The sequence below is a fragment of the Musa acuminata genome, chromosome BXJ1-3, assembly GCF_036884655.1.
Source record: "Musa acuminata AAA Group cultivar baxijiao chromosome BXJ1-3, Cavendish_Baxijiao_AAA, whole genome shotgun sequence".
Taxonomy (NCBI): domain Eukaryota; kingdom Viridiplantae; phylum Streptophyta; class Magnoliopsida; order Zingiberales; family Musaceae; genus Musa; species Musa acuminata.
The window spans coordinates 36,560,903-36,576,512 of record NC_088329.1 but is presented as its reverse complement, the minus strand read 5'-3'; the positions used below and the strand labels follow the sequence as shown (position 1 = coordinate 36,576,512).

General features: G+C 37.1%; 2 protein-coding genes across 2 annotated transcripts; one reads left to right on the top strand and one right to left on the bottom strand.

The window, feature by feature from the left end:
* The first annotated feature begins 879 nt into the window (after positions 1 to 879).
* On the top strand, positions 880 to 3,355 carry LOC135626981 (small ribosomal subunit protein uS11y-like). The gene is made up of 6 exons (XM_065132868.1): positions 880 to 1,008; positions 1,300 to 1,422; positions 1,520 to 1,565; positions 2,363 to 2,448; positions 2,535 to 2,664; positions 3,077 to 3,355. Exons 1-6 carry the CDS (start codon positions 1,006 to 1,008, stop codon positions 3,142 to 3,144), a joined length of 456 nt encoding a protein of 151 aa, XP_064988940.1. The 5' UTR covers positions 880 to 1,005; the 3' UTR covers positions 3,145 to 3,355.
* A 4,243-nt stretch (positions 3,356 to 7,598) lies between these two features.
* On the bottom strand, positions 7,599 to 15,610 carry LOC103974637 (uncharacterized). The gene is made up of 5 exons (XM_009389504.3): positions 15,434 to 15,610; positions 10,934 to 13,088; positions 9,589 to 9,709; positions 8,996 to 9,055; positions 7,599 to 8,918 (listed from the first exon to the last, which is right to left on the bottom strand). The coding sequence occupies exons 2-5, from the start codon at positions 13,051 to 13,053 to the stop codon at positions 7,824 to 7,826; spliced, it is 3,396 nt and encodes a 1,131-aa protein (XP_009387779.2). The 5' UTR covers positions 13,054 to 13,088; positions 15,434 to 15,610; the 3' UTR covers positions 7,599 to 7,823.

Sequence of the window (15,610 nt, the reverse complement as noted above, 5' to 3'; positions counted from 1 at the left end):
AGACATCCTACATTGATACATAAGTGATTGAGGTTAAGTTTGAATTCATATGTGAGCGTCGTATCATATGAATCAGAGATAAAGAGGAGGAACACTATCACTATATATTGATGAGAGATAGTGAGAAGGATAGTTCTAGTCGAGGAGCTTGCAACCGCGAGCATCGTGGAAATTAATGCGAGCCATGCGATTAACGATGGCAAATATTGATTTGACTAAAGTTATGCCGTATAGATCTTCGCATCTATTCTATTGCGAATCTAGATCATAAGTGTCTCATTCTTACTTTACTCTTGTAAAACGTATTATATTTTTTTAAAAACTAAGATTATCTCATCCCGTCATAGTTGCCTTCATCTCGTAAGATTTTGTCATCCTTTACCTCATCATGATCGCTTATACTTGCAAAAGTCTTACTATCCTTTTCCCCTATCTTTTTCACTGTCTTTGTAACCTTGTTTTATGAAAATAAGAGATGATAATATAATAAAATAATAATAAAATAAGAGAACAGAATACACTCGGGGGTGAAGGCGATCATATGATAAAATTATTTTTTAGAAAATAAAAGATGTTTTACGGATATAAAGCAAAAAGAGATGCGTTGTGAAAAATAATTGAAGTTTGAGATTTTTATAATAATAATAATAATAATAATAATAATAATATTATTATTATTATTATATTATTATTATTATTATATTATTATTATCGATGACTAAAGCGCAGTTGTGCTAAGCCTAATATTATTATTATTATTATTATTATTATCATCGATGACTAAAGCGCAGTTGTGCTAAGCCCATTAGTCCATTTACCTATACTTCTGCGAGGGGTATTGTTGTCATTTACTTTACCACAAGCACAAAGAAAAGACACCGTAAATACTATAAAAGGGAGGAGGCGCTCCCGACCCGGGCGACCATAAGGGTTTCATTTTTCCAATCCAAACGAAACCCTAGTTTTCGCGGCGCCGCCCTGCCCTCGCCTTCTTCCGCGCCCACCATGGTAAGCGACGGGAATCCTCTCATCACCTCTGTTTAGTTCTTCCGCTTCCTGTTCTTCTTCCACGCTTCTCACGGTGATTCATGTGGCTACTACTAACCCGTATTGCCTTCCCTCTTTTCTTGAACGGTTTTGGTGGATCTTTATCTGCTAGGTTACATCTTATTTATGATGTTTGAGATGGATTGGTTCGAACGTGTTGAAAGATCAAAGATCAATTTACTTTTGATTCTCGGTTCATCGTTTTTTTAACCGTATAATTGAGTTCATTGTCTATTGGATATGGCTCTCCAGTCTGGAAGAAAGAAGACCAGGGAGCCCAAGGAGGATAACGTGACACTTGGGCCGGCTGTACGAGAAGGGGAGCAAGTGTTTGGTGTTGCTCACATCTTTGCATCGTTCAATGACACTTTCATTGTGAGTTGCAACGCCGCCTGTCACAGGGAACTGTTCTGACAAGACATATAACTCTATCTGCATTTTTAACGGCTTTCCTTTTTTTGGGAACTTGCAGCATGTCACAGATTTATCTGGCAGGGAAACGCTGGTTCGCATTACAGGTTTGTTCTAACTTTCTATAATTCCACGTGAGATGAATTCATACGAAATCTTTGTATATGCTTCTCTAGATTTTCAAGTCTACTTGATTATTGAGTAATACTATCATGTTGGATAGCTTTGTACCTGTCCATATCATCTAAATAAAGCATTTCTTACTCAATGAAGTGATTATGCCTGAATTATTTGTGTGGTTCATGTAATTTGATGTTTATGCTTGGTTTTGTACGCATGGTCCTTAAGATCGCCTTCCTTTTACTTTGTGGAAGCGTTTTGAGTCATAACCATGCAAGACAAATGTCATGGCCGCGAAGAGTTCTTCTTTGAGACCTTTCCTCATTCTTTTTTAACTTTTGGGCCCTTCTTTAAATTGGCATTTGATTTTCATCAAATATGAACACTGGAGTTGAGCTGTGGTTCTTTTTGCTGCTCATCTTTTGTGATTCAGTTGATGTCTCTTGCCAATGCTCATGTGAAGTGCCTATTCCAAGGAGGAACATATTCGGATTGAACTTGAAAAAGTAAGGAATGTGTCGTACAATGGTTAATTTTATGTTACTTTTGAAATGTTAAATCTCATCTTGATTAGATAGGTCTGTCATTCACTGTTTGAGGTGGGCTGTACTAGTAATTTAACAATTCATTTTAGGAACTCTCTATACAAGATGTCTATTCTTATTTGGATGTTTTGGGAGTCTGACACAGTTAATAAGTTTTTTGAGTTATCTAAAGGAAATTTCTAAGGACTCTAATTAAGATATTTAATATTTCTGTAACAAAGATGTGTTCAAATTTTCAGGTGGCATGAAGGTCAAAGCTGACAGGGATGAATCATCACCTTATGCAGCCATGCTTGCAGCTCAAGATGTGGCACAAAGATGCAAGGTCGGCCATATCATTTATGTTCCTGATATCTTTGCTCTAGTTCACTGGTTTTATTAATGTTCATATGTGCTATGTTATATCTGTAGGAACTTGGGATTACTGCTTTACACATTAAGTTGCGAGCGACTGGTGGGAATAAGACGAAAACACCCGGGCCTGGAGCTCAATCTGCTCTCCGAGCGCTTGCCCGTTCTGGGATGAAAATTGGCCGTATTGGTAAACTTCAATTGTTTTGCTATTTCAAACTTCTTTATTATATATATATTACTTTTTTTTTTGGTATCTAAGATGTCTATCCTTTTCCATGTAACTGTGGCACTAAATGAATTGTGGTGTAGTTTTTGGTCTATAAGTTTCAGTAGTGTTGATTCTGTTTTGATATGCATTGTTTAAACATTTTGTATTGACAAGGGTACGCATGAATGTTTAGGAATCAAACAGAAGTCTATGTTTCTCCTTAGTGATATCATTTCTATTGTTACTGGTGTTTCCGTAGTATGAATGTTTAAGAAGCACCATGATTGCCAGATTATTTCTTCAATTACATGACTATTACGTGTATGATGTTTGTTTCTTCAATTTCTCTCTGTTTCATGTATGTTAATGTCATTGACCTCTTTTCATGCAGAGGATGTGACGCCGATTCCAACAGACAGCACCCGCAGAAAGGGTGGAAGAAGAGGGAGGAGACTGTAGTTCACCCAAATGCTGCGGAAAGAACCGTTTATTCTGCCATTGTAGGCTTTGAATCTATGCTGCATTTGAGGTTCATTCTAATTTTGTTAGGATCGAAGCTACAGCGGTGGCTCTATGTTAATTTACTGTGATTGAGATTTGAGTGCATGATTTCTGTTAAGATGATATCTTCTAGTATCATTTACATTAATTATGTTATATCTTTTGACTATCTCATATGGAGATTTTCTAATTATGATATCTAATTGATCTTAAATAAAAATATTTTTTATCTCAACAGTCTCATAATATAAATTTATATATATATATATATATATTAAAATTTTAATTATTTAATATTTAAAATTATAAAGTATTGTTGGTCTCATAATTATTTTATAAAATTTTCTTAAATATCAAACGTATTTGATGATTATATAAGACTCATGATGTTTTTTGTCATCTTAATCTTCCTAATTTTATTCTATGAATAAGATTTTTATGGATCTTTTCATCTTATTGAATAATTTATTCAAGACATCTAAATTTTTTATTTAAAATATTTTTATTTAATTTAATTATATTTTAATATTTATTTTAGAATCATTAATATTTATTTTATATATTTAAATTTTATTTTATATAATTTAAAATATTTAATTTCTAAGATTTGCCTCCTTAGTTAAGCTTATAATTTATTTAATTTAGGCTTTTATCAACTAAGATTATATTATCATCAAATAATATATATTAATAAGATTATTCTTTTATCTTCTAAATTTTTTCAGAATATTAATGAGATTATTCTTTTATCTTCTAAATTTATTTGGATCTTAATAGTGATACAATAAAGCTTCACACTCTTAGTTATTTTTGTTTTTTAATATAATTTTTATCATTAACTCTAGTTTTAGGAACAAATATATGATTATTAAATCTATCACTATTATTTTTTGTTAAATTTAAGTTTTATGTAGAATATTTAATAAAAAATAAGTTTTCATCTATCTTTAATCTTGTTATTATTAATAAGTATTCGTTAATCTTCATTTTTAATATATTTAATATTACCTAAATATTTATAATTTTTTTATTTTTCTATCTTAAGTAATCCAATACATATATTTTTCACCAACTTAATTTATTATAAAAATTATTAAAATTTTCTTAATTTCTATCTTTTTCACCAACTCATATTTTAGCATCTTTTTAATATTCTTTATATATTTTAAAATTTTCTTATTTTATAATTTTATCAATCTTTAAAATATATTTTAAAAAAAATATTTTTTAAAAATCTTTGTACTGCCATCAACTCTTTCTTATGGTTACACTTCAATCTTTAGTTTCACTAAGATTTTTTTTAAGCTCATAATCTTTTTAGTTATCGTAATCTAAATAATATTAATAGTATCGTCATTTAAGTTTCAAGTATTTTTTTAATCTTATTTTTAAAATATCTGTATTGAAATCTTTAAAATTTTAACATCTAGTCATAATAAAAAATTTTATTTTTCTACAGTAAATATTTAATACTATCAAACTTATAATGATGATTCAATAAGCTTTTAATTAGATATAACTTTACAATTCTTACAAATAATTTTATCTATTTTTTAAGTAAAAAAATTATTTAACTATAATTATTATCACTGTTATAAGTAAAATCAAATGTTTATCCTTTTTCTTAAAGACTGACGGCATATATAATTATAAGATTATATAAAATTATAAAATTTAAAATTATATCATCATCTTTATTTCTCTCCTTATAACTAAGACCCTTATATACTCTTTTATATCCACTCAGATCTTCTTTAATTATTATAGACATTTCTTGAATGATATTATTTAAATTTTTTTAAGATTTTTTTTAAGCTTGATCATCAAATCAAACTCGAGGATTATAAGTATTAATAATATTTAAAATATTTTATACATTCATACATTTTAGGATTATAATTTTATTTTTAAAATATTTAAATCGATAATATTATTTGTTCCTAGGAGCAAAATATATTTGGATAATTTTACGAAACGAAAAAAAAATATTTATATATCTTTTGCTGAGAAATGTCGCGATTTCCAGCGGCGCAGCGCTCGAGACGCCACTCGTCGCCGTCCCCGGCCCTCTCTCCGTCCGGACCACGGGAGCCGCACTGGCGCGGTCATCGGTCCCTCCCCTCAGTTCGATTCGCATGGTCCGTATGTAAAGCCCGTCGGCCCTTTGATCTTCCCGTCCTCCTCTTTCTCTGGATTTCTTGACGCCGTTCTAGGGTTTGGTATCGTCGTCATAATCTTTCTACTCTTCGATTTGCCTGCATAATCTTCTCTTTCTATCTCCTAAGCTTTCTTGACGGGCCAACTGCTGGAGATGTGCCCTAGTTTTCGTTGCACTGAGAATTAGATCCCGAAACCTGCGAGTCGATTGGTCGTTCTGCTTCCACAGAGTCCGGCGTCTGTTTTCCGAGAAACTCGGTGTGACTGATGTGAACGACAGAGCTACTGCAACACTTCCATTGCAAACTAGGGTTAGTTTTGTGGACATTGGCGTAGGTTAGGGATTCAGGAAGAGGTAGCAGAATTAGAAATTGAGAGCCTCAACATAACCATGGCTGAGTATGGTAGAGTGAATAGTCATCAGAATGTGTTTTGATGCCTTTGCACACAATACTATGATAATATTGTATAACATTTTAGGAACAACGACGTGATCGACACCTCGGAGTCATGTGATTGACATCTCACCATCACACGATCAACAGCACGTGCAGAGCGGGTCGAGTGTTACTACACTGGATTTGATGTTACCACACTCGGGATTTGTCCCTTCTTCACACATTGTTATGATAATATTGTATATCTAACCATGACAAAGGAATAATGACATGATCGATAACTTAAGCTTTGCGTATTTGTGGATTGGAGGTAACAACTCCTTTTATACCAGAAAGTTTATCGAATCCTTCGAATCACATATTAACTTAAGCTTTGGAGGCTTTATTAGGAATGCCCCCGATACAGGTTTGTAGGCTTTGGAAGCACATGAGGACGAATCGTTTATCAACTTTTCAAGGCAAAAGTGTGAAAGAAAGAAAGGTAGATAGGTTCATCATTTGGTGTTTCGGTAGATGACAGGGAAATCAAGAGGAGCCATTGAGCAAGTTGCAAAAGAAAGAAAGGTTTCATCAGATGATGAAGACTAGAGAAATTCTTCGAGCATACTATCACGGACTTAGCTGGAATTGTCTAAGTCGTGAGGCACCCTTGCGGCCAAGACACCAACTTAGCTTGCGTTGTCTAAGTCGTGAAGCACTCTTGCGTCAACTTTTCAGACTTAGTTGAGATTGCCTAAGTCTTGATACGCCCTTGCGATATACGTCCGCAAGGTCAGTCAGTTTGCAACCTCACTCAGGTCCCGAAGGACCTGTAAACGAGAAAATTGATTAGTTCGAAGAACGAGCGACAGATAAGTCTCGACGTCTTACGAAGAGAGAAGCTTTACAAGCAATTCAGCGAGCACCTTGCGTGCAAGAGAGAAAACAGAGAAAGGAGGAAAACAAGGACTTTAGTGGGTTGAACGAACAGCTGCTCACCGGGTGCCGGGCGCGAAGACAAGTTCCCGTCAAGAAAACGTGCAAACTTATGAAGATTGTTCAACACCTAATAATATACCAAAGCCTCATCCAGCCCTGTGCCACCCGGGAGATTCCAAGGTGCTGAGATGACTGACGTTTTGGGCGCTGCAACGGGCTACAGAAAACAACCTGCGGCACATGTGACACAGTGAGCGGTCACACTATAGCGCTGCAATCTATTCGAACATGTATTTTTACAAACAAAACACATAAACCTAAGGCAAAACAGGTTGTTATGTCTATGTTCAAGCATGCAAAAACCATAAACGGTTTGTTGGATAAAGTTGTTGCGAGTACACGACGATCGTTCGTGACAATACCGTAAATGAATAAATCAATATAATGCATAGTTCACCTCCATTCTTTCTTTCTAAAGTAAACGGGATAATGCATAGTTCACCTCCGTAAATGAATAAATCAATATAATGCATAGTTCGTGACATGAGCATATTCGACCTTCACAGTCAACGGGATCGTACCTTACAAACTCTTCGTGTGTTTCATCTGGCTTCTTCAATTTAGACAAAACTCTTGGTTAGAGCAGCTGCTTTGTAGAAACACCTCACAAAGTCTTTGAATACGCCACATCTCAACCAAGACATCATAATGGAACAATTTTTTACCTGCAGAAATCATCAACGGAGACAACAGCAGGGGCGTTCGGAGATCGCCGGGACGCCACTGCAGATCTGCGCCTCATGGGGGAAAAAGGTCGTCATCTTTCCAGAAAGGAAACCTACATATAATGTCCTGAAAGAAAAAGTGATCCGCTGGCTCGTGCGGATGAATCAATCAAAGTGACATCACGTAGTATTTGCAGTCGACAAAAAGAGAAGATGATGAAACAAACATGACAATTAGTTCGATCGAAGTGTTTTTCTACATGACTAGCTGGCGCTTACGCAGGACGGTGTCTGATAAGATCATTTCAACAGGCCCCAACAAAGGGGAGGAAGCAAAAACATAATTGAACGAAAAGCTAATTTCCTAGTCGGCCATGGCTGAGATAAAACAACAGTACAAAACAAGACCCTGAGGAATTATCACATCACACTACTACTTTTAGGGGCCTCTGTTACCAAAAACATCTGCCCTCCAACCCATCAGATTCTGCTGCTGTAGGGTTCCTAAGTTGGGCAAGCTATACAATTGCCCCTCGACATTAGGCTGCGAGTTGTAGTGGGTGGCCTGCATCAGATTAGTTGCAGGTGACAACAGTGGGGCCTGCTGCCACCTTGGTTGATGCATGACTGCAATCTGTGGGGGGAGGGGCGGCTGCTGAACCACCGCAGGTGGCAAAGCAGCCATGGGCACAAGCTGCTGTGAAGGGGTATAAGATTGGGGTGGCAGTTGCTGTGGTTGCAAAGGCAGCATCCGATGGTTTACATGATAAGACTGCAGCGTTTGCTGCTGATAAGCATGCAGTTGTGGTTGCTGCAGTGGTGGTGGTGGAGGAAGTGCTGGTGGTGGTGGTGGTGGTGGTGGAAGTGATTGTGTTTGAGGCTGACAATCCTGTTGTGGCTGCCATTCTGGGATATCATCGTCGTCGTCATCATCGTCGACGTTCCATGGCTGGATGTTAAACGAACGTTTCTTTACACGTTCACTTTGCCCATACTTGTGTATCATTTCTCTAATGTGCTCGACCGGCCGAGCCGGCGGCGGCAGTACACGGGAACGAGTTGCACCCGACCCCAGGCGCCGAGAGGCAACAGGCTGGGAACCCTGTGAACTGCCACGGGCAAAATCAAACTCAGGTAAGTCATCCTCATCCCTGGGGCCAAAGCCAGGTGGTACATCCTCGGTATCATCTTCAGGCGGGAGTCGAGCATCGGCAGCCGGGAGTGAGGCTGCTGATGACCTAGATGCAGAGTAAGAATTGCTATTGTGTTGTCTTCTAGAGCTGGAATGTTTCTTGGAACTACCATGCTTATGGTGAGATGACACCCTGGGAGACAGCATTTCATGGGGCCTTCTCCACACCACCACGGCAAAGAGGCCATCCGCGGTCGTCGGGAGTGTCTCGGAATGCTCCTTCGGGAGGAACTTCTCAAGCATCTCGATCGTCCTCAAGCGGGACGGGCACAAATACAACTCCACCCCTGGTGCAGCCACTGCAAATCCCACTCTCTCATCGGCAATGTATGAGTCAATTACCTGCAGTGAAGGGGTGAGGAAAAAGGGTTAGATGGTTAGGGATGCAAGCTTGAGTCGGGTTTCTAATTGTGGGATACCTCGAGCAGGTTCAAACGTCCACTCTCAGGGGAACCCTCTTTCCAACAAAACTGGGCAATCTGCAAAGCACAAAATGATATTAGTAGAAGAAGAAACAAAACTCTCAATATGTCGATGTTTCCACTTTTATGTGCAATTTCATCAACTAACTGAGCAAACAGTCACAAAGAATCTGACCGAATTTAATGCCCAAAGTTGCAGAACTTATAATCAGGTGATCTCATTGTGCGTTTTACTAATTGTCTCAAGATAGCACTAATGAAACCTCAAATGAGAAAGCGCGTCCAGAAAGGAGACCATGAAAGTTGACCACGATGATAGGGGTAATGTTAATCAAACTTGAGGATACTTGATTATATTAGCAAACTTGGGTATACTTTAAATATACTTGATTATATTTAAAGTCTTCCAGCGCATTTGTTTTTGCTCAGTTGACAGAAAAGGAACAACACACAGAAAGAGAAATATTGAGAGTCTTGGGTATATTTTTCCCTCGATAGCTTTTATTCGTTCATCCATCGGCTGTAAGCCATAAATGCATCAATTCAACCTACTCGCAAGAAAAATAATGGCAATATGGCTGAGAAAATACCATGACTGCACGGCTCCGAGACAAAGGAAGCTCTTTGAGGAATTTTTCAAAAGCATCTAGTCTCACTCTTCCCTTTATCTCAAGCAAGCTAGGCCATTCCTGCGTGGATGATTTCTCGCCGCTGTAAAGCAGCAGAATGGGAAAAAAAAAAAAACATTAATGACCAAAAATAGCTAGACATTTAAAATTATAGACACTATCCCTAAGAATAATAAAGGAATGAACCTTGATATTAAATTCAGGACATCTCAAACTGAACATATTGTCTCCAACAGTAACAAAGGGATGAACACGACATTGAATTTAAGACTACTCTGATGGAACAAACTATCTCTAACAGTTTACCTTTCTGGTTTACACTATATGCATTATGGATAAGAATAAATAAGAAACATAATGGCATAAATGATATTTATATCAATCGATTGTCAAGATATTATAACATTGAAATATGCTAAAATTTTACTACAGCTCAAATTCAAAACCTAACAGTAATCAAGTCCATCTATATTCAAAATTTATTTGTATGACCAATGTACCTGATCTTGCTAGACTACCTAATTGTTTTTGCTATATGTCTTCTCGTCCAATCAAAGTTGAGATGATTTCCTATTACATTCATTCCACCAATATCTATCTTCATTCTAAGAACATGAAGGTTACCTGAATGCTTGCTTTGAAGCTTATTCCAATCTTTTAGCATTGTTACTAGTAGAAAGCCAATCAGACTTTCATAGTTCCTATCAGCCAATTGTTTTCCTTTATTAGTTAACAGATGAAATTTCAATTGTTTTCCTTAATTAGTTAATAGATGAAATTAATGTATACTATTGGGATACTGCATACCAAATTTGTCTCATTCATTAATATTCCTGCAACCGAACGTGATAAGCAATGTCATAGAAATTGTGGCTGAAAATCAGGTTTTAAATTACAATGAAATTTGATATTTTTTTCATAATTTCAAAACAATTTCAAGGTCCATCTGACACGATATTTACATATTTATAACAGATGTAAGACTTTCTTGCATTCTACTACATAACAACATCAACCTATTTTGGACCACAGGTCACTGAACAACTGGAAGGTTCAAAAAACATAGCCATAGGGTGGAGATAGTCCTAAACTGTATTTTGGTTTCCATCTCATCGCCACTAGGAATCTTCGTGAAAGGTTAATTAAGAAAAAAATTCCAGTGGCAACGTGGTACACATGACTAATAAAACAAGAAAACATGCATTGGAAATGCATATACACATAACACTAAAAATATATAAAAGCTACGGGAAAAAAAAAAAGAAATTGGTATTCGATAATAACAAAGTAAAACTTAATGATAAACCTTTTATAAAAGACATTCACTGTAGCAACTGAGGAAACATTCAACTGAATTAAGCCTTCCCATATTTTGTTACCCGTTGCTGCAACTTCAGTAGGACAGGTATCTGACTGAATATTAGCAGAACCAGATTTCAAGTCATCATTGTCCCTTGAATGGTCGACATCCATTTCATCAGGGGTAACCGCAGCAGGATCTTCAGAATTATCATCTGAAGAGTGCAACTTTGTTTGCATGCCTTCTTGTGGTGATTCCAATTTAGACACAGAACCATCTTCTGGGGAATCCGGCTTGGGTTCCAAGCTACCAGTTGCAGAATCTTGTTTATGTTCCATGCTGTCCGACACAGGAAGTTTCTCAGTCTCCAAGCAATCTAATTTCTCTAAGCCAGAACTAGGAACTTCCTGTGAGGAATCCACCGGCAAGTTCTCAAATGGAGGTTCAGAATCAAGGGCTTGCATAAACTCATCTAGAGAAACTATTGGAGGTAGCAACTCTGGGTCTTTCAATTCACCGACCATGAGTTCTTGCATAAGATCATTCTTATCTAAGTCACTAGGAAGATTTTGATCACCTGAATCAATCTTTGTAACTGATGAACTTCTCTCAGATGACTTGGGTTCATCATCTTTAAGATCAGATTTTGATTGTTTCTTAACATCTTCCTTTGTTTTTGAAGGAACACGAGAGATGACACTTGCCCTGAGTTCTACTTCCACAGGGAATCTCTCTGCTTGTTCAACTTCAACTTGAAATTCACCTTTATGAGTTTTCTTTACCAAGCGCCTTAAATCAACATCTGAATCTGGCAATACCACCATCTGTGCAAGCTCTTCTGCTTTGGCCAATCGCCACTGTGAAAGTTCCTCTGAAGCCAGTTCCTCAGCCGTCATTGCGCAAAGGCGCTCTGGTGCAATCTCACCAGATAGTACACGCTCCCTCAGTTCTGGATTACTACGATCTTTTAAGTTGAACAATAATGACCTACCCTTCTCTTTGTATTTCTTATTAACTCCTCCAAATAACCTAAAAAGTTCTGCTTCTATCCTAAATGCCAAATCTTCTGCATTTTGAACTGTTGTCCCCTTACCACCAGTTTCATGTTCATTTGTCATTTTGAGTCTCTTTTGATCACTAGTCACTGAATCATCAACAGTCTCAGCATCAAGTTCAGACACCCAACAGAGTCCATGACCCTGCAAAAGTTCATCTTTAACAAAAGATTTGTCATTTGGTACTTCATCTTGTACCAAAACATCCTTTGATTGAAGGGCTTCGACATCAGATCTTGTTAAAACAGTGTTGACAGTTGTCTTTTCCTTGGAAGATTTATCACTAGCTAAGCTTTGAACTTCATCATACTTTGGAGCAGATCCATCAGCTACCAAAGTTTCTCGAGCAAATTTATCTGAAGAAGCATCTTTGGTTTCAGAATTCAAATCACCAGATGGAATGACCATTTTTGCTTCCGTGCTTGAAGTCTTGCCATCAGTACTTCTTTCTCCAATTTGTTGTTTACTCTGCTGGTCAGACACAGTAGCCAATGATGCAGCCAGTGACTCGCGTAGCTTTGATCTCACAGATTCAAAAGACTCAGACTGGACCTTCCGAGGTAGCTCCATCTGCGCTGGGCGTTTATTCATGGATGAGGACTGTGAAACCATTTTCATAGGCATAACACTTTGAAGCTTAGTTGGTGCTCGAATCTGGATAGGCCTCTTATTGGTAGATGACAAGGGCTGCGAAGCAAGATTTGAGGACATAGATGGTCGGATATTAAGTGATGATTGTGGCCCTAATACCGGTCTATTTGATGAAGATAACTGATCTAAGCCAACAAAAATAGGCATTGGAATCTGACTTCTGTATGATGATTCAATCTGCATTGGTTGGTTCCTGATAGAAAACAATTGATAAGATCCAACATTAAGGGGCACAGGGACTTGCATCCCTGTTTGAACTAAATTTCTCTCTGCAGAAAACCATTCTTGCGATCCCCAATTAACCGCCATTGGAGTATACATGGGAAGTAAATCAATCTGTGCAGATTGATTGCCAGAGGAAAACTGCTGGGAAGATTGTTTAGAGGACATACTGGTTTGCCCCTTCTCTGTTGGCTCCATTTGATTAAGTTGCTTGTACTTCTATTATAAGTTGCCTAGAAAAAGATTAAAAACGCTGTAAATAAATCAAGTCCATAAAGTTTTCTATGAAATAACCAGAACAACTGACAACCTAAAACCAACATGAAGACCAAGTGTGATCAATATTGAAACCCTGAGGCCCCAAAAATGAAAAAAGATATTCTGAGAATTAGGGGATCCGTAGCTGTCTTTACACGATTATCATAGTTCAAAAATGAAAAAAAATTACAAAAATTAACGTCCTCAGGGGTTGCTCAAAGGCATTTAAAAAAAAACTGTTGGATTCCATGAGCAAGAAACAAAAATATTAAATGGTCAACACTCTGCATGAGATTGACAAGGTTTTAAGCCTATGACAATAAATATTCCCTTTGGTTCACGTGCATAAAATAACAAAAAAAGGTTATTTCAATACATCTTCTTTCTTGACATTTACAGCATCAAAGGAAGTAAAAAGTAACCAGATAAAAAAAAAGGCATTCCTATGCCACAACTATATGCCTTGACAATTCTCCACAAGGCATCATGAGTAGTACTATGTAGAGATACATAAATGTAAAAGATAAATTGCATACATCAAGTAAATGTGCCCCTATAATATACCACAACCAACAAAAAATATCCCATCAATAGGGAATACTATGGATCTAACACAACCTTCTCTAAAATCAGTTCCTAAAGCAGGTGCTTCCTCCATCTTTCTAAATACTTCCTTGAAATTCTCATCCAGATTCCAAGATGATCTTCTCTCATCAGCACACATGTCACCTCAAGACAAAGTTACCTTTAATATCCATGTTGTACATTAGCATACCACAAAAACTATAAAATATGATTGTTGATCCTGTAAAAACAGATAAAAAAGCCTCCTAATGAATCTTACAGTACAGCATAATTGAAAAATAAGCAACAATACCATTGGTGATTGTGACTTTTTTAAATAGCATAACCTATAAATAGTATGCTTGTAAGTTATAACAGATGAGACAACACGTCTGTGCATCTGTATAAAACTGTTATTGACTATTTAAAAAAAAATCTGTCTCAGGACTCATGTATTCATGCAAATAAAATGAACCAATTGAAAGACTAAATGCATCAGTTAGCTGTTTGAGAACTTGATCAAATATTTCTCAATAATTTAGCAAATGATATAATTTCTTTTTTAAGACCCACTTAATCATATACAAAATAAATTTTCTAATCGTAATAAGATATTCAGCAAAGAATGCAATTTGGATAACTCACTCTATGTCATCAAACATAAACATATTACTATATATATATATATATATATATATCGCCTGAAAACTTCTGGTATTTCTCTCAATCATCCTAAAATACATTTCTAAACAGCACATACTTTCAATATGACCAAAGGTTCAAGCTCCAACCACATATAATATGAACGGAAACTAACAAATAGATTACGTGAGGTGGGGTGTGTTTGTTTGGATTATTGGTTACTGAAGTTGAGGAATATCTGAGAATATTTTATTAGACACAATAAAGAGGAAATGAACAGCTTCTAGTTTGACTAGCGGTAATGCCCTTAATAGATCGACATAACAGCAGACAACTAGTTCTTATTAAATTAAATTAGACCTTGAATTTCTTGCACCAAATGATGTTGAACTGACTAGAAAATCATTCATTTTCTTTTGCCAAAGCAAAAGCATAAAATTCACCACCACACTGACAGCTTCAAATTTTCCTCTGGAAAACAAAAACCAAAAATAATTCCTTTAACTGTACTTCAATAAAGTTAAGACAGCTCCTCGATGTAATCAACTAAGATAAACCATATCCGATTTATTCCATCAAATTCGATGACCGCTTTTACATATCCTTGCTCGTAATGAATAGGAAGTACGAGCACACACACGCAAACAATCCAGTGGCTTCCCGTGATATTGTCATGAGAATAAACCAAAAGTTTCTTGCTCAGGCCCCCAAAACAATTCGAACATATGTAGACCCGTGACCGTGGGAACTGGCACAGAAATCAGGAACAATATTTCATAATTGTTTGTCTACATGGGCTCAATTGAAGAAACCAAGCAACCCAATACAAAAGGCACCAACAAAGAAACATACAAATCAAAGCAAGTCGGTTTTGTTGCCCCTTGTAGAACTCTTTGGAGCCAACAAAACGACCTACCATAACCTAACAAGCTATGACGTTACTCCAAGGCAAGAAAACCTCCATCGCCTTCAACCGCTGTTCATAACCCTAAATCTACTCAGCAGCGCGGAAGCAAGAACCACAAATCGAAACCCACACGAGGCAAGAGAGCGGTAGGAGAAAATTCGACCTAAAGGGAACCGGGGAACAGAGGAGATCGGAGGGATCCGATACCTTAGGGCACCGGCCGTGGCGGCAAAAAGAGGAGGAAGGACGATCTGCACCGAGATGATCCAGAGCTCGTCCAAGCCGACGACGTCAGCGGCGGGGGAGAGGAAACCCTAGCGATAAGCTATTGTTGTGGGCGCGAGCGAGGAGAGCCCGGGTGGCGCGTTCGGCGTCGGGCACTTG